Genomic DNA, 14,528 nt, shown 5'->3' on the forward strand with positions numbered 1-14,528 from the left:
ACATAATTTACTGTTACAAACAGCAATGCATTTTATACACCAGAACATCTACACATATGGAGAAACAAAAGCTGCTACACTGACTATAACAATAAGATTGCTTCAACAGCCTAAATTACAGAGTTAATGCTCACCTATGTTAAACGGCTGCTATTTCCCTATTATAGTGGGTGATATATCTTCATTGTTTCAGTAATGTAGCCAACAATTGAGGAGTAAGTAGTAGCCACTCTTCACCTTCAGTAAGCTTTACAGGTATTTTATATACAAAGAAATAGACTCCTTAAAATATACCATTTACTACATCCCACTGAATTACAGTGCATAAACAATAATGGTTATTTGCTAAAACATTACAGCACATATTTGTTGTAGCAAAGGAGGTAAAGCCATGAAACCCAAGGACAATGTATAAGCTTCCAGTTTTATACTGAGATTATGAACCTGAATGGCATTGTCAATATTGAATGTCGGACTTCCACAGGAATAGTACAGGGATTTACAATCAAAAATCCATTATGTCAGTTTTTTATTCAGAAAAAAAAATAACCTTGCAGTAATGCAAATTAAATCCTCATCTTTGGAAGCCTATTGTAAAGCTAAATTAGCACTGTTCCTCTGGCCAGGAGGAGCAGCCTTTTGTGGATGAAAAGTCTCTTTGCCTGTGAATTGCCTTCCATTTTCCGTCCACTCCCTCCAAGCCTTCCCAAAACCAAGACTGCCTGTGCTGCAGCATCTATCTACCTTTTAATGTTAAATACAAAACAATATACCATAGATACTTGCCCAGTGAAGGAAGCATGGCCAAAAGGTCACAACACAAAAGAGACACTTCGGTGTCCTATCACTTTCCACTTGTGCTATACACAGGGGCAGGAAGGGAGCATAACCAAAACATGCGCTTGACAAGCAATTGAAAAGAAACACCACATTTATATAAGATGTATAATACGGTGTATATGGGGAGTCTAGAAAGGAGACAACACCTCCTTAGAGAAACATTAAAGGTTAAAACCCACTAATAACATTAATTGCTGGAAAGAGCACAAATACCACGGTCAGAGTGGTGTTAACTCCGTGAAAGCAGCAGATGCCTTGGGCACCTTATGCAGGCAGCACTGTTGAAACAGACCACGTTGTGCAAAGCTTTTGAAACATACTATATGCAAAGATAGATGATTTTTTAAAAACAATTCAGAAGGGTATTTGTTACCAAAAGTTCTTTGTGACCTAGAACTTCAATAAATCAGTAAGGATTATTTTGAGATGAAAATTGGCTTTTGACAATGCCTTTCAACATCCTGATGCAGCAAACGTATAACTCAATACGGAAAGTTGTTTGTGAAAGGTTTGACTTTCCTACTCCAGCCCAGAGAAGTTGACAGTACAAAGGTCCCTCTTAAAACGGAAAGATTTCAGTTTATTTATGAAGCATGAACTAAGAATCAGAGACAGCTCACAAAATTTTGCACTTCCCAGGATTCCTGAGCAATTTGGGTGAACAGATTCTGTTGTGCAGTCTGTAAAATGAGGCCAGTAGAAAAACCCTTTTTAAAAGACCTTGTGTTATGTATGTTCATGTGTCTGTGGGATCTTAGGTGTGAACAGTGTGCCAGCTGCTCCCTACTACCTCACCGTGGGTTCACAAGGGACCTCACCCTCCCCTTCCACCAGTAAACATCCAGAGGAGTAGCTCCCACTGAGAAGCTGACACAGTAACTCCCTGCACCAGTGGGTTAGCATGCCAAGACCCTGAAGGATCTCAAAGATGTTTGAAAACAGCAAAGTATTACCTCAAACAGTACCCCCTTACTTTCTGGAGTTGAACTTGGTGCTCTGACAGGAAATGAAAACAACACTCCTGTCATATGGTGGGTTTGTGGTACTGAGATTTCTATTACTGCTACTTAACAGACCTTTGTTATGCCAGTCAGACACACTGCCATGCACTGCTGGCACAGAAGTGCTTCTGACATAAGAAGTTTGGTTTCGCTTATGATTTTATTCCACTCCTTAGAAACAATAGTCCGAGTAGCACAAGCAGTGCTGGCTGATCAATCTGAACTGTAGCCACTGGGCAAGCATTAAACAGTACAGAAATTATTTAGCAACTAAGTTACATACCTTGGTAGCCACAGAGAGAGAGAGCTGCTGGGAACTTCATCCAGATAGCAGCCTTCAGATCCTAACATAACAAACAACTTCTACCATGACAACTGACACAAAAATCTGTTTACAGTGTGCATCTCCTCTGAGATGTGTTTGCATCTTGAGACTTAAAACTGCTTTAAGGGATCTTAATTTATTCCACAGAGGAAGCTCAAACTCTTGCAGTCACTTGCATAGTGCAACATGCACATAAATGAACAGTAACTTGAAGAAACTTTAAAAGTTTCATTCTGATGTGGCACATGTGTCAGACCTTGCTCTCCATGTGTTTATCTATATACATGCAAAGTCTGTAAATTTGTATCAACTTTTTTCAACCCTATTCAAAATCTGCAACGCAGGCTAAACAAAGACCATTGCCTGCCCTCTGTAAACTACAAATAGGGCAATTTCTTTTTCTAATAGCTTTATACTAAACTTGAGAGCAGGACTCTCAACAGGCAGTCACTCCTGGGGCCAATTAGATGCTGTACCTCACTGAACAAGTCTCCAGTGACCACCCCCCTGCTCACTCCCTTTTGCCAAAGCATATGCTTTCAACTTTTCCTCAAGAATTACGATCAGCATCAGAGATGGGGTTGAGACATTATTCTCATTTTCAACCCTTAATTTTAACAGATAGGAGTTGTCAACGTTTTAGGAACTCAGAACAATTAGGTACAGGCAAAGGAACAGGAAAGAATATATTTGATCCAGCCTTCTCCCAAAGGAATACAGGAAGGAGTGGTGCTGCTAGTTTTTATTAGGTGCATTTTTAAATTCTGTTAGTTGACAGCTAGAACGTTGTCAGAGGCAAAAAGGCACACCCACATTTTATTTTACATTGCAGGCAGTTACAGGAGTACTTCACACCTGCCAGTTTGCATCTGCCTAGGTAGGCAATGTTTTCTTCCAAATTAGCCCCACACAGTACCCCCCCTCACTAGCTTACAAAGCCTGTGGCAGAACTCAGCCACAACAGCTATTTTTGCACAGAATAAGCCATAGGTGATTTGGAGTGGGAAAGCCAGAATATCATGTATTTCACTGTACTGCAGAATGTTTACAGTGCTTTGACAGCTGCTCAGAGAGGCACAGTTACGAGCCTCAATTTTGCCTCTACCTATCCCATCAGCATTTACTCTTATTATGAGGAAACATGGTGGTGATTATTCCATTTTGCTGTACACAATAACCCTAGGACAATTCAGGCACTTCCACCATGATGTAAGCAGTGACTTCCTTGGCAACTTCACAATGCAATACCAGTGCCGTGTCTTCCAGTTCAGCTTCTGTTTAGAAACCTCTATCTTTGCAGTAATTATTTTTTTTGTCATATTCTTAGGTCAGAGCAAAAGGGTTTTCTCATTCTTCATCTGACCTATGAAAAAGTACAAGCCTAAAATTAATGAGGCTGTGCTATGAATCCCCCCACCCATTTTATCAAAGAAATTTCTCCAGAAGCGTTGATTTTTCTTAATTTCCCTACTGAAATATGATATACATAGCGTCAGTCATTAAAAAATCGCTAATGTCCAACACCCCCCTTAAGAATGAATTTGAGATAATATCCTCAAGAATCATCTGCTTACCCACTTTTTACAAAAACCTTTGTTTGAAATGTAAGCATGTTCTACACATATATAAAAGCCCTGCTGTGACATACAGCAAAGGACTCACTGTGATTGGACATCTGCATTCCTCTCTGTCAAATTAAAGATGAATACACTTCTAAAACCACAAGCAGCTTAAAAGAATGCCAGAATATTTAAGAAGGCACTAGATTATCTTTAGACATTTAAAAAGGCACCAGTCATGCTTTGTTTAGTTATATTATCCTTTATTATTTTACAATGTATTTCAAAAACTTTTACAGATGCCTTAAATTGTTCTACAAGAGCTGCAATACTGTCATAAAAAGCACACCTACAGACTGAATGCACAAACAAACTGTAATACCCACTGGTATTGAACCATTAATATCCAAAGGGTGTAGTCTTTTAGTAAATAGATGTGCAGCAATGCAAATGCAAACAGATGTTAATGCAGAAAAACAAAACTCTGCATTCATGGCTATAGAACAGAGGACTTTTCAAACACATTTGGTACTGTAACATTCTAGACAGCAATATGAATAGCATTACATATTTAAAGCAATACATGCCCTGAAAAGCCTGTATTTTCAATCTGTGCGTGTAAACCTGAATCAAAAATAAACTAGATATATTAAAAAACATTAAACATCTAGTCTGCCAACAAGATTTTGTTACTTTTTTTTTTTTCTTAGAATGACAATTAACCTGGGTGGGTGAACTCTGACCTGCATTATTATTTTTATTATTTTACATTATCATATCCTCAGCATTTCTGTAGTACTGTGACAGCCTGTGAGTTTTTTTATTTAATCCTTGTGCATAGGCAGGGGAGAATAACTTTGATGCATTAAATTTCTTTTCCGAGTCTCCAAGTGGTAATATGATTCTTATTATAGCAAATACATTACCACAAAAAAGCACTGTATAATGACGTTTGTAACACGTTTCAAAGTTCTCAGCTGTATTTCTCTGGGGCAACAAAGCAGGGACATTGCAGCTTTCAAGCACTGTGTATTGAATCCTCTCACGCACAGTGTTTACTAACAGCTCAGATATGTTATTCTCTACCTACAGAAGTTTTGCTTTTATTATCACTTCTGCTCACCGGAATTACTAAGACATCTTTAAACTTATACTGTCTGTAAGTTACAGGGCAAAGCCAATTGTTTGCATATGTTTTTAAGCCAAGCTGATGTATTTTCATGGGAGTCTGAAAGACATTAGGAGAAACAGTAATTGCATATCGGAATTGTTAGGGGAAAACAAACAAACAAACAAAAAAAAAAAAGGAGTAAAAATTTACAAGTGTGGCACTGTGGCAAAGAGGCATTCTGTCCTGCTTTATACTTCAAGTTTAAAGTTTTAGTTACCATTAAATATTTCCTAACAGTAAACACCATTTCTTAATCAAATATAGTCTACATTCCTCTATTCTCTGCAGGCAGAGCTGCAATTTGTCATCACTACATTAGACCACAACTTTTTCTGCTAGTCTTCCCAGCTAGCCCAAACAGCAGTCAGTGGAATTTATTAGTTATATATATGTATTATATATATATATATATCAGTCAGTCACAGCCATCATTACAAATATGTTCTAGTTTATTTACTGTACAATGTATGTATACATATTTGTGTTATTTCAGTCCCTTTTTATAATCTTAAGTACTCCAATGGTTAAGGGCAGGCTGGGAAAAAAAAATCAATTTACATAAAAGGGTTACACACTTCAAGTCTGTAGTGATTCTAGTTTAACAGCAAAAGGGGGTCCTCGTGCTCATGCTGTGAACATGGCTGGCAAAAACAAAGCCAAAAAAATGAGGCAGACTGTATTTTTCTCTGGAGTCAAAATCTAGAAAATTGAACAAAACAATGTTAGTCCAAAGGGATGTAGAAATTAAAAGGGCATTTCATTCAATGTACAACTGGAGCTATTAAGAATTTTCTTTCACAGAGGCCCTGAGACGAGTTGAATGGATTCTCTCTACCATGTGTTTCATGTGAAGTCAAACTTAACTTAAAGCACTATAGGAATAGCATAAACATTTGGTATATAACAGTGGACCCATTTTTAAAAAGTGAAGCAATAAAATCTACATGAAAAACTAATGAATGAACAATTTGATTGGAAGCCTCTGTCCTTTGACCCCTGCCCTATCAGGCTAAACGTCCAATAAAATGTAAAATGCAGCATACATTTGCTTAATCTAAAATTTTCATGATGATTTATTGCAAATTGCACTTGGCAGTTCACCACACCAATGGAAAACTGGCCCCCTTGTTGGTTCATTTACAACAGTCTTTCAACACCAAATACAAGTCACCAGTAGAAAGACCGTGATAGAAAGTTTGCTGCTGTGCTGAGCCAGCTGGCTGCACCTTCTGGGTGTGACCCAACACGAGACACTGCTTTGTCCTGCTCCTTAGTAGGGCTCTCATCTTCTGGCAAATACTCAGGTAGATCTGTGTTCTGCTCTACTTCCACTGGAGTATCTTGGAAGGGAACTAGCATCTGGTAAAACACAACAGATTAAAATGATGTCAAATGCTGTAACTTAAAAAAGTATGAATCAAAGTAATAAATGTATACATGTTCAGGGTGACAGGCATGCACACTGTGAGATTCCTCCCCATTGCCCTACAGAGCAAGAACACAAACAGAACCTACCATGCTTAGAAGATACACAAGAAGAGCTTTGACTTAATAGGGAAGAGAAAGTACCAAATATATAAATAAATACTTGATGAAGACTACCTTTTAGTGTAGCTGTGAAACAAAAGCATATGAGTAATTCCAACCAAGAAAACCCACCATGTTCATTGTGATCCTTTTCATATCATTATGGAGCTAATCAATTACAGTACTTTTGTCCTTCTTCTGAACAATAATTTCTGTGTAGCTGTTCTATGGATTCATACCCTGACATAGGATATCCTTGAATCTCCTTGTACTGGATATGTAGCATTCACACTTAAAAAAATCTGCCTACTCTCAGATGTTATGGGCACAGAGGAGCTGATATGCAAGATACAGCTGAGCTGTAACAATTGGTATTTAGAAAGATACAGATCCTACCTCCTCACCACTCTCACTTTTCACAACTTGCTGTGCCTTCATAACTTTGGTTGATGCTATTGCCGTTGCCAGCGCCTACAAATACACAGAAAAAATGCAAGAGCTTAGTGCAACAGAATGCAATAATGTGAGGATCTGGAGGGTTACAAAGCACTTACCTCTGCTTTTAAATCTGAGCGAATTCGGACCACGCACCTTTGAACAGCCATTTGAAAGGTAAAACTAATAACACCTTTAATTTTCAACAAGGCTTCTTCACAAAGATTCCTTCGAGACTGAAAAACAAACAAAAGTCCCACAGCTAAAAAACATACCATGTGAAAATGTTCACAGTTAATTGTTAAGGTATTCCTAAATGTCTCAAAGCACATGGTTACAAAAATATGGTTGAGTAACAGAAAGACTAAGACTTGCGTTTTAGTGCACAAATATTAGACTCCTGCCACAAAAGAAAAATTTGCTTACACTTTAGAAGTCAAAGAAGGATGGAATCAACTGTAAATAATTAGAGAAAAGTGCTGAAAAGCAAAGAATGTTTTTCTTCATGTGATCAGCTAAACAGTCCCCTCTGGTTAAGTTCTGATTGACTGAAGTGCTCATTGATGAGTAGTTAGTGTTTAAGTTGCTATTTATCAGACACCTTGGCTCCATACTGACTGAATGCATCAAAGCAGCTGTTGTATCTTTCAGCTGCTTCATCTGTGGCAGCTCACAGACATCATGGTACAGCATACACTTAATTCTTATTTTAAAGGGAAAATATTTATTTGATAACCTACAGAGTGCTATGTTTAAAGCAAGTGACATCACCTTCTGTGCTGTAACATTACATTGACCCATACTAGTTGCATCTGCTACATTACCTTAGAATGTGCTATTTTTTTCCCCTTTTAATATTTGCACAAGATGGTTGCAACAAAAAGAATTAAAGTCTACTTGGAGAGACTGCTAGCACAGAAGGGGATAAAAAAAGATGGACTGTACCAGAAATAAACTGACAGCCTTTACATATGCTTAAAATAATTATATACTTAACTTTTTTCCCTGCAAGATTTTAAATAATATGTTATTTCAAAGTATATTTGCATTAGTTACCAAATAATCACCAGATGGGATTCACTGTATGCACAACAAGCAAATTAAATTCTTTTAACCTCTGGAAGAATGAACGGAAGCACTTTGGGGTTTTTTTAGCAGTTTAGCATATATTTTGAAACAATTCATTTGTGTAAGTTTATGTATTGAAATTGCTAATACTTTTGCGTCTTCCAAAAAATAACTTTGCCATATAGGCTACCTTTACTATACAAAGGAAGCATCTGATGCAAAGATGATAGGCTGCCTTACACAAGTGAAAGTCAAAACCTACTTTTGGACACAGAAAGCAACAATTTCATAGCTTCTTAGCCTAAAAAAAATATATTCATACATGGGTGTGTAGCAATTCTGTGACAGAATTCAGCTTTTTACTCTTAAGACCCCAGGTGAGTCAAAGGCACCTCAGTTTAATTCAAAATGAGGCTTTCAGTGATCAGATAACTGGCGAATCATTTCTTAAAAGACAAAACTTATTTAGGTCCACACAAACTCCTTAAAAAGGTGGCAGCTTGGCAGCCACCAGCTTTTCTGCACAGACATACTTTGCAAAAGACATTTGACTGGCAGGTAGCCACAAACCTCAGCAATACACAACTAAACACCTTTCTGCATAGCACTCCTGAAGCATGGGCACAGGCAAAATTTAGGTTATTTCCTTACACACCAAACCCTGATTATCATGCCCCTCACAAATACTAAAATGTACAGACTAGAAAACTGACTTGAGGGGCATGCCACAAACTCCCGAGTTACTGCCTTCTTTTTTACCTTTATCACCAAATTTGATTAGTAGATCTTAAAATTAAAACACCTGACATCCCATTAAAAAACAAATGACCTTTCCCCTCTCTTCCTAAAACAATCAATATCTACTATCTGAGGTTTTGAAATCCACAAGCATTTCTAGGATCTGCAACCATTCCTAACAGCAGCTTCCATTTACAAATGTAAATGACTGAGAACACCATGTCTAAAGCTCTGTGTGTACTCACTATGCCTTCTCAAACTCATACATGCAACCTACTATTCTCTGCTACTTAAGTCAGGAATAAACTATTGGAGAAACTAAATGGCTTTTCTTGCTCCCAAGCTTTATCACCCTCCCAGTCCCAATTTATCATAACATTTAAAACAGCATTACAGGGATGTTTAACTTCTGGTGAGCACCTCTTAATGTTTCTTTAATCATCTGATGAAATACAGAGCTACATACGCCAGCTAAATCAGCCTCTGCACAGCCAGATTTTCCTTTAACAAGCTAGGAAAACATGCTGGTGTGATCTACCTGCAGTTTTGCTGTCTAGACATGACTACCTAAATACTCTATGGTTTTTCAAAATACCTTTAAGCTTTGCAGAGAGAAAACTCCACAAATACTCCTAAGTTCAATTTGTTGTACAGAAAGACATGCTTTTAAGACAGAATTGGACTACAGGCAAAATATCTAAACTCACTAAGTAGAAGTGGATGAAATTTTTTGCTTGAAGATACCTGTGAACAAACAAATCAACTACAAGCTTAAAAACAACAACGGGACTGAATTTTAAAAATTTCAAAGAGTAGAAAAGCCAATGGTGTTGACAAAGCCCTGTCTTTCTAGACAGAGCATGTGCTGGAAGGCCAAAACTGTAAAAAATATTTGTATAAAGTGAGCTAGAACAGCATGTTACTTCTAAAGGAATTAACTACAGTCTTATGAAAACAGAACAGTGGGTATGCTGCTGGTAAACTGGGCCTGTGGACATGCTTACTTGGCAGAATGTAAAGCAACAAAGCAAAGGATCAGGTTTGATCATTGAAAATGGGTACAAAACTGAAAGATACAGAGTCCGGAGGGCACTTGTGGATAACGTGCTTAAACAGCCTACATGCTGTTTGGCAGCCGTAAAAAGGCAAACATGGCCCTGGGGTGTTATCTACAGGGGTATGGTAGATAAATCTGTAGAAGTTATTCTGACATTACATAAAGACTCAGTGAGACCTCATTAATTCAAATGCCATTCTGGTCACTACAGTAGAAAAGATCTCACAGACAATGAGAAGATGCAGCAAAACCAACTCAAAGAAAATACAGCATTTCTAAATTAGGAATTAAACACCCTAGTGTCTGAAATCTCTCATAACTAAAGGGAAACTTTTTTTAGATAAACACACACAACCACAAGAGATCCTTAAGTGAAAAATGCTGAAGGCACCTTGTTTATTCTGTTCTTTCTTGAAAAACCATCATGAAAACTGCCTTAGAACATCTTCTTTAGGTATTCTGAGTAAGCTCAATTCATTCAAGACTTTATACATATTTCACATTTCAAAATACAACTCACTGCTGACAATTGATGATGACACACAAGGAGCCTGTCTGGGTTTCTGGGGTTAAAATAAATCTCAGTACAGCATGCCTTATTTACACAAACTCTGAAGGTTCCCTTACCGAATCATCAAGGCCATCTATATGCAAAACCACTGTCTTGGCACGCTTATTTGTGCTGCCGAGGAAAAACTGCGCTTTCCGCCGACGATAATTCATCTCATTCACATTGTCCATGTCTGACATGTTGGAAGACTGAAGGATATCATAGACTTCAGAAGCCAGAAGTTTAGTCTCTCCTGGTGTAGTGGTCCTTAAAGAAAAAAAAAAAAAGCTAAGATTTCCAAGTATTTGTTTTCACATTAGTACTGCAAAAACCTATTGATTACATCTTTGCACCTGGAATACTCCATGTGGTACAGTGAAGACACGGCAAAAGTGTTAAGTGGGGAGAGCAGAAATTGGGTAAAACTATCTTCTTTTCCTGATTCCAATTTTTATGTAGGTTTGTAGATTCCGTGCTCATTATATACAGGTCTGTTCTCAAACAACATGAACACAGTTTGCACCAGTTTGACAACTACAAGCCAAACATGATAGTACATGGTCAGTGTTCCAAGGGCTACTTTGTGTTGAGCTTTATTTCTTTTAATAGCAAAACTTCTCCAATTGCCTTGTGACATGCTGTGTTTCGCACTTTCCCTGCTACCTAATAAAAATAATTTCCCTGTAGAACTGGCATCTTTCCCAATGTTTTCTTCCCCAAAGTTACTGAGCATCAGCAGCACAGCAGAAACACAAATTTTCTTGAGGAATCCAAAGGGCTATTCCTGATTAGACTAAAATTTATTGTATGAATTATATGATAGCATTTTTTTTAGATAGAAAAAAAAGTAGATAATAGACTCAACATATACTAAATTCTTATGATTAATTTAAACTGATTTTAATAAGGTACTAATACAAATCTGTTTTCCAAATTCAGCCCTGTTTTAATTATGCCAGTGATTTAAAGCTTTGTGTAGAAACAAAATTATTACTGCATCAACTTGCAATTAATCTTAAAATGATGAATGACAGCTTTGCTGCTTTGTTTAGCAAACATTAAGTAAGTAACAAGTACCTTTAGATTTATTTTTTTTTCCATTTGACTTCCTTAATTACCAGACATTAAACACATTTTCCATCCTACCATATGGACAAGAGAGAACACTAAAGCAACCATGTTAGGAGTTCTTGGCTTGTGGGGGGTCTCAGCTAGCCTTTTTTTAACTTCTCTGCACCTTGTTTTGAACAGCACTCATTTGGAAAGGAAAATGTCAGTTCTTGTGATAATTCAGTAGATCAACAACATTCAAAGGAAAAAAAAAAAGAAGTGGTAATAAGCAAATAATCAAGACCTAGAAAGGGAAAGCATTCCAACATATGTTCAGTTTTAAATACATGCTTATGTTCTGCTTTCCTATACTGAAAAATCACTTATGTTAATTCACAGAAACAAGTGCTGGGAACTCACAGACTTCAACTTTATCCTTCCATAATTTATTAGATAAAGTAACAGAACTGATGATAAAGCCATGCAACTGGATGCCTTGAGGTAGTAATAAATCAGCTTTTGCTAAAGTGATATCTTAACAAGAGATTAAGGAATTAATCCACCTATTAGTTTTTCCAATTTTTTTCAACAACAATCCTACCCAAATCGAGTGATTTATGACAGAGGAGTTTTATTTTTTGGTAAATTTAAATACAGTTCACTAAGCAAACTATTGCCACTATTCCACATACAGCACCCACTATGCAGTTGGTAAGGGGTTTTGCTTCAAAACAATTCTACTGCTGCATCATGGAGTTAAAAAAAAAGCCAGAAAGATAAATAAGAAATAAAGTATCCTTAATATCTGCCTTAATATAGATATGTGTTATATATATGCATATATATACACACCTACATAAAAGAAAGAGAATTTAAAGCTGATGCTATGTCAGCAAAGATAAAGTATTCAAGCACCTAGAAGGAAAATATCAGTAATTTTTCATACATGTTTTATTCTCCCAGCATTATAGTTGGCATTATTATTCACATTATTATTTTATTCTCCCAACATTATAGTTGGCCAACATTATAACTGGCACAGTTCTTGAAAACTAATGACGTGCTATTAACTGCACAACTGAAACAACCTGTTGACTTTAAAACACAAATATAAATTTGGTCTTATTTGACACAGTTATTCCACGACCTTCCCAAAACAAGTCTATCCTGATAAATTTTATGTGTATATACACATATTAACACACTCAAGCAAGATACTCAGAACACACATATATACACACTCCAAGATACTTGGGTAATTTCCTGTATTTTTCCTAACAGAGGATTACCACTATCTACCACTAAGTTACCCCTATTACCTTTAAAAATACAAACGAACAAACAAATGCAAGACTTTAATCTTATTTAAAGAGAATCAGTAATAAACAACTGACTGTGCAATAAAAAGCAGCAAGAAACTCAGACACTACACTACAAGGACAATGGCTGCCACTTAAAAATATCAGATTGCAAAACAACCCCAAGTGAAGGCAGACATCAGTTTTACTCTGCAGAAACAAAATACACTTTCAGCAACTCAGTTAAACAAAGATGCCCAAAATTCCTGACAAAACCTTCTACAATTTTAAATATACTGGCAAAATGAGTAAATACAAGTTTTCAGGAACCTGCTATTCTTTCATTAAAGCAATTTCTGCAACAGCTGTAAAAATAATAGAAACCTTTATATCTTAATATCAGATTAGATAAAAGGAAATTTTATATGATGAGCATGGTGAAACACTGGCACAGATTGCCCATAGAAACAGTAGATGACCTATCATCCCTGGAACTATTCAATGTCAAATTGGATGATTCAGTTCCAGATATCCCTGCTCTTTGCAGGAGGTTTGGACTAGAGGACCTTTTAAAGGTCCATTCCAACTCAAACTATTCTATAATCTTTAAGGAAAAAAAAAAACAAAAAAACAAAACCCTATCTAGAAACAAGTATAATAAACCTTCCTGGTTGCAAAACGAAGGTGATGTCCAATGGTGAGTCTGTTTCCTTACATACTATATTGCTAATAAAAAAAAAACATAATGAAACTGCACATAAAATTAAACCATAGAACAGTGGAAGCTGGGGTTTTTTTGGTTTGTTTTTTTTTTTAACTGCTGTAACTCATGGGCTGTGGTTTTGTTGCCTAAAATGAAAAAACTGTAGAAGAGTTCTGAGGGCAATGACACCAATGACACCAGCCCTCCCAGCACCTGTGTGTCAGTAGCTTCAGACACTTCCCACAGTCTCCTGCCAGCACCAGAGCAGCACAAGGGAACTCTTGTTCTGTCTCTCCCTCTCCCACTCCAGTGTAGCACCTCAGTCACCACTGAAGGTGTAGGTGCATAGTCACTGTGCAGCTAGAGCTTGTTTGAAAACAATCAGTCATTGGAACAATCTCACCAAGGGACACGGTACAGCCCCCATTGCTGGAGGCTTTCAAGATACAGTCAGACAGGGCACAAGATGGTCTCATCTAGGTCCCCCTTCCCAAGAAAGGTTGGACCAGATGATCTTTTGAGGTCCCTTCCAAGCTGGACTGTTCTGTGATTCCATGACTAGTGTTCTGCTACCCTGCTAGGGAAATAGTAGCATCTACTTAGAGCAGAGTAACAGTTGGCAAAAGTTGGTTACCATCTCTTTCAGAGGTAGTAACATCTTAAGATACTTCAGCAAGATTCAGAAGATGCCTGTCAAAACCAAAACCCTTTAGTTTTCACTGTCTTCCTGAATTCCTGTCATCCTAAATTGCTGCTTGTCCTTCCATTATGTTCACCCAAGGCTGGCTGCATAAGAAATATGAACACAGAATCCAAGTGACACATGCTGTATCTGTCAGAAGAGGATGCAAGAAATAGTTCTCATTTTCTACTATTAAAAATAACTTTTTAAACACAGTCCAAGTGCTGCAGAGGTTTTATTAGCATAGCAAGACATTTTTTCAAGTTGTAGCTAACCTTAAAGGACATGAAAACTAATGGCTACAACCCCAAAGATGTGTGTGATGTGGGCAGAGTACAGATGCTTGAAAAAAAATATGTAAGCAGTATACAGCATTATGGTTGTACAACTAGCACATGACTGAAGTACACTCACGGCATCATAAATGATAACAGAAGGGCATGACAACACTCCCAGAATAGCTTCATCTGATGCAAAGGTAAGAGAGATTTAGAATCTTCCTTTAGAAGCAGCACCAAGACTGA

General features: G+C 37.2%; 1 protein-coding gene across 1 annotated transcript in view; it reads right to left on the reverse strand.

Annotated features, from left to right (window-relative positions):
• Positions 1-3,974: 3,974 nt before the first annotated feature.
• ARMC1 (armadillo repeat containing 1) overlaps positions 3,975-14,528 on the reverse strand; it is a 34,246-nt gene continuing 23,692 nt past the window's right edge. The window contains exons 4-7 of the mRNA XM_062489370.1: positions 10,349-10,538; positions 6,978-7,094; positions 6,820-6,894; positions 3,975-6,255 (exon numbers count right to left, since the gene is read on the reverse strand). Of these exons, the coding sequence (XP_062345354.1) occupies positions 6,064-6,255; positions 6,820-6,894; positions 6,978-7,094; positions 10,349-10,538 (574 nt within the window). The 3' untranslated portion in view covers positions 3,975-6,063. The remainder of the gene's footprint in view (positions 6,256-6,819; positions 6,895-6,977; positions 7,095-10,348; positions 10,539-14,528) is intronic.

The sequence above is a fragment of the Cinclus cinclus genome, chromosome 1, assembly GCF_963662255.1.
Source record: "Cinclus cinclus chromosome 1, bCinCin1.1, whole genome shotgun sequence".
Classification (NCBI taxonomy): Eukaryota; Metazoa; Chordata; class Aves; order Passeriformes; family Cinclidae; genus Cinclus; species Cinclus cinclus.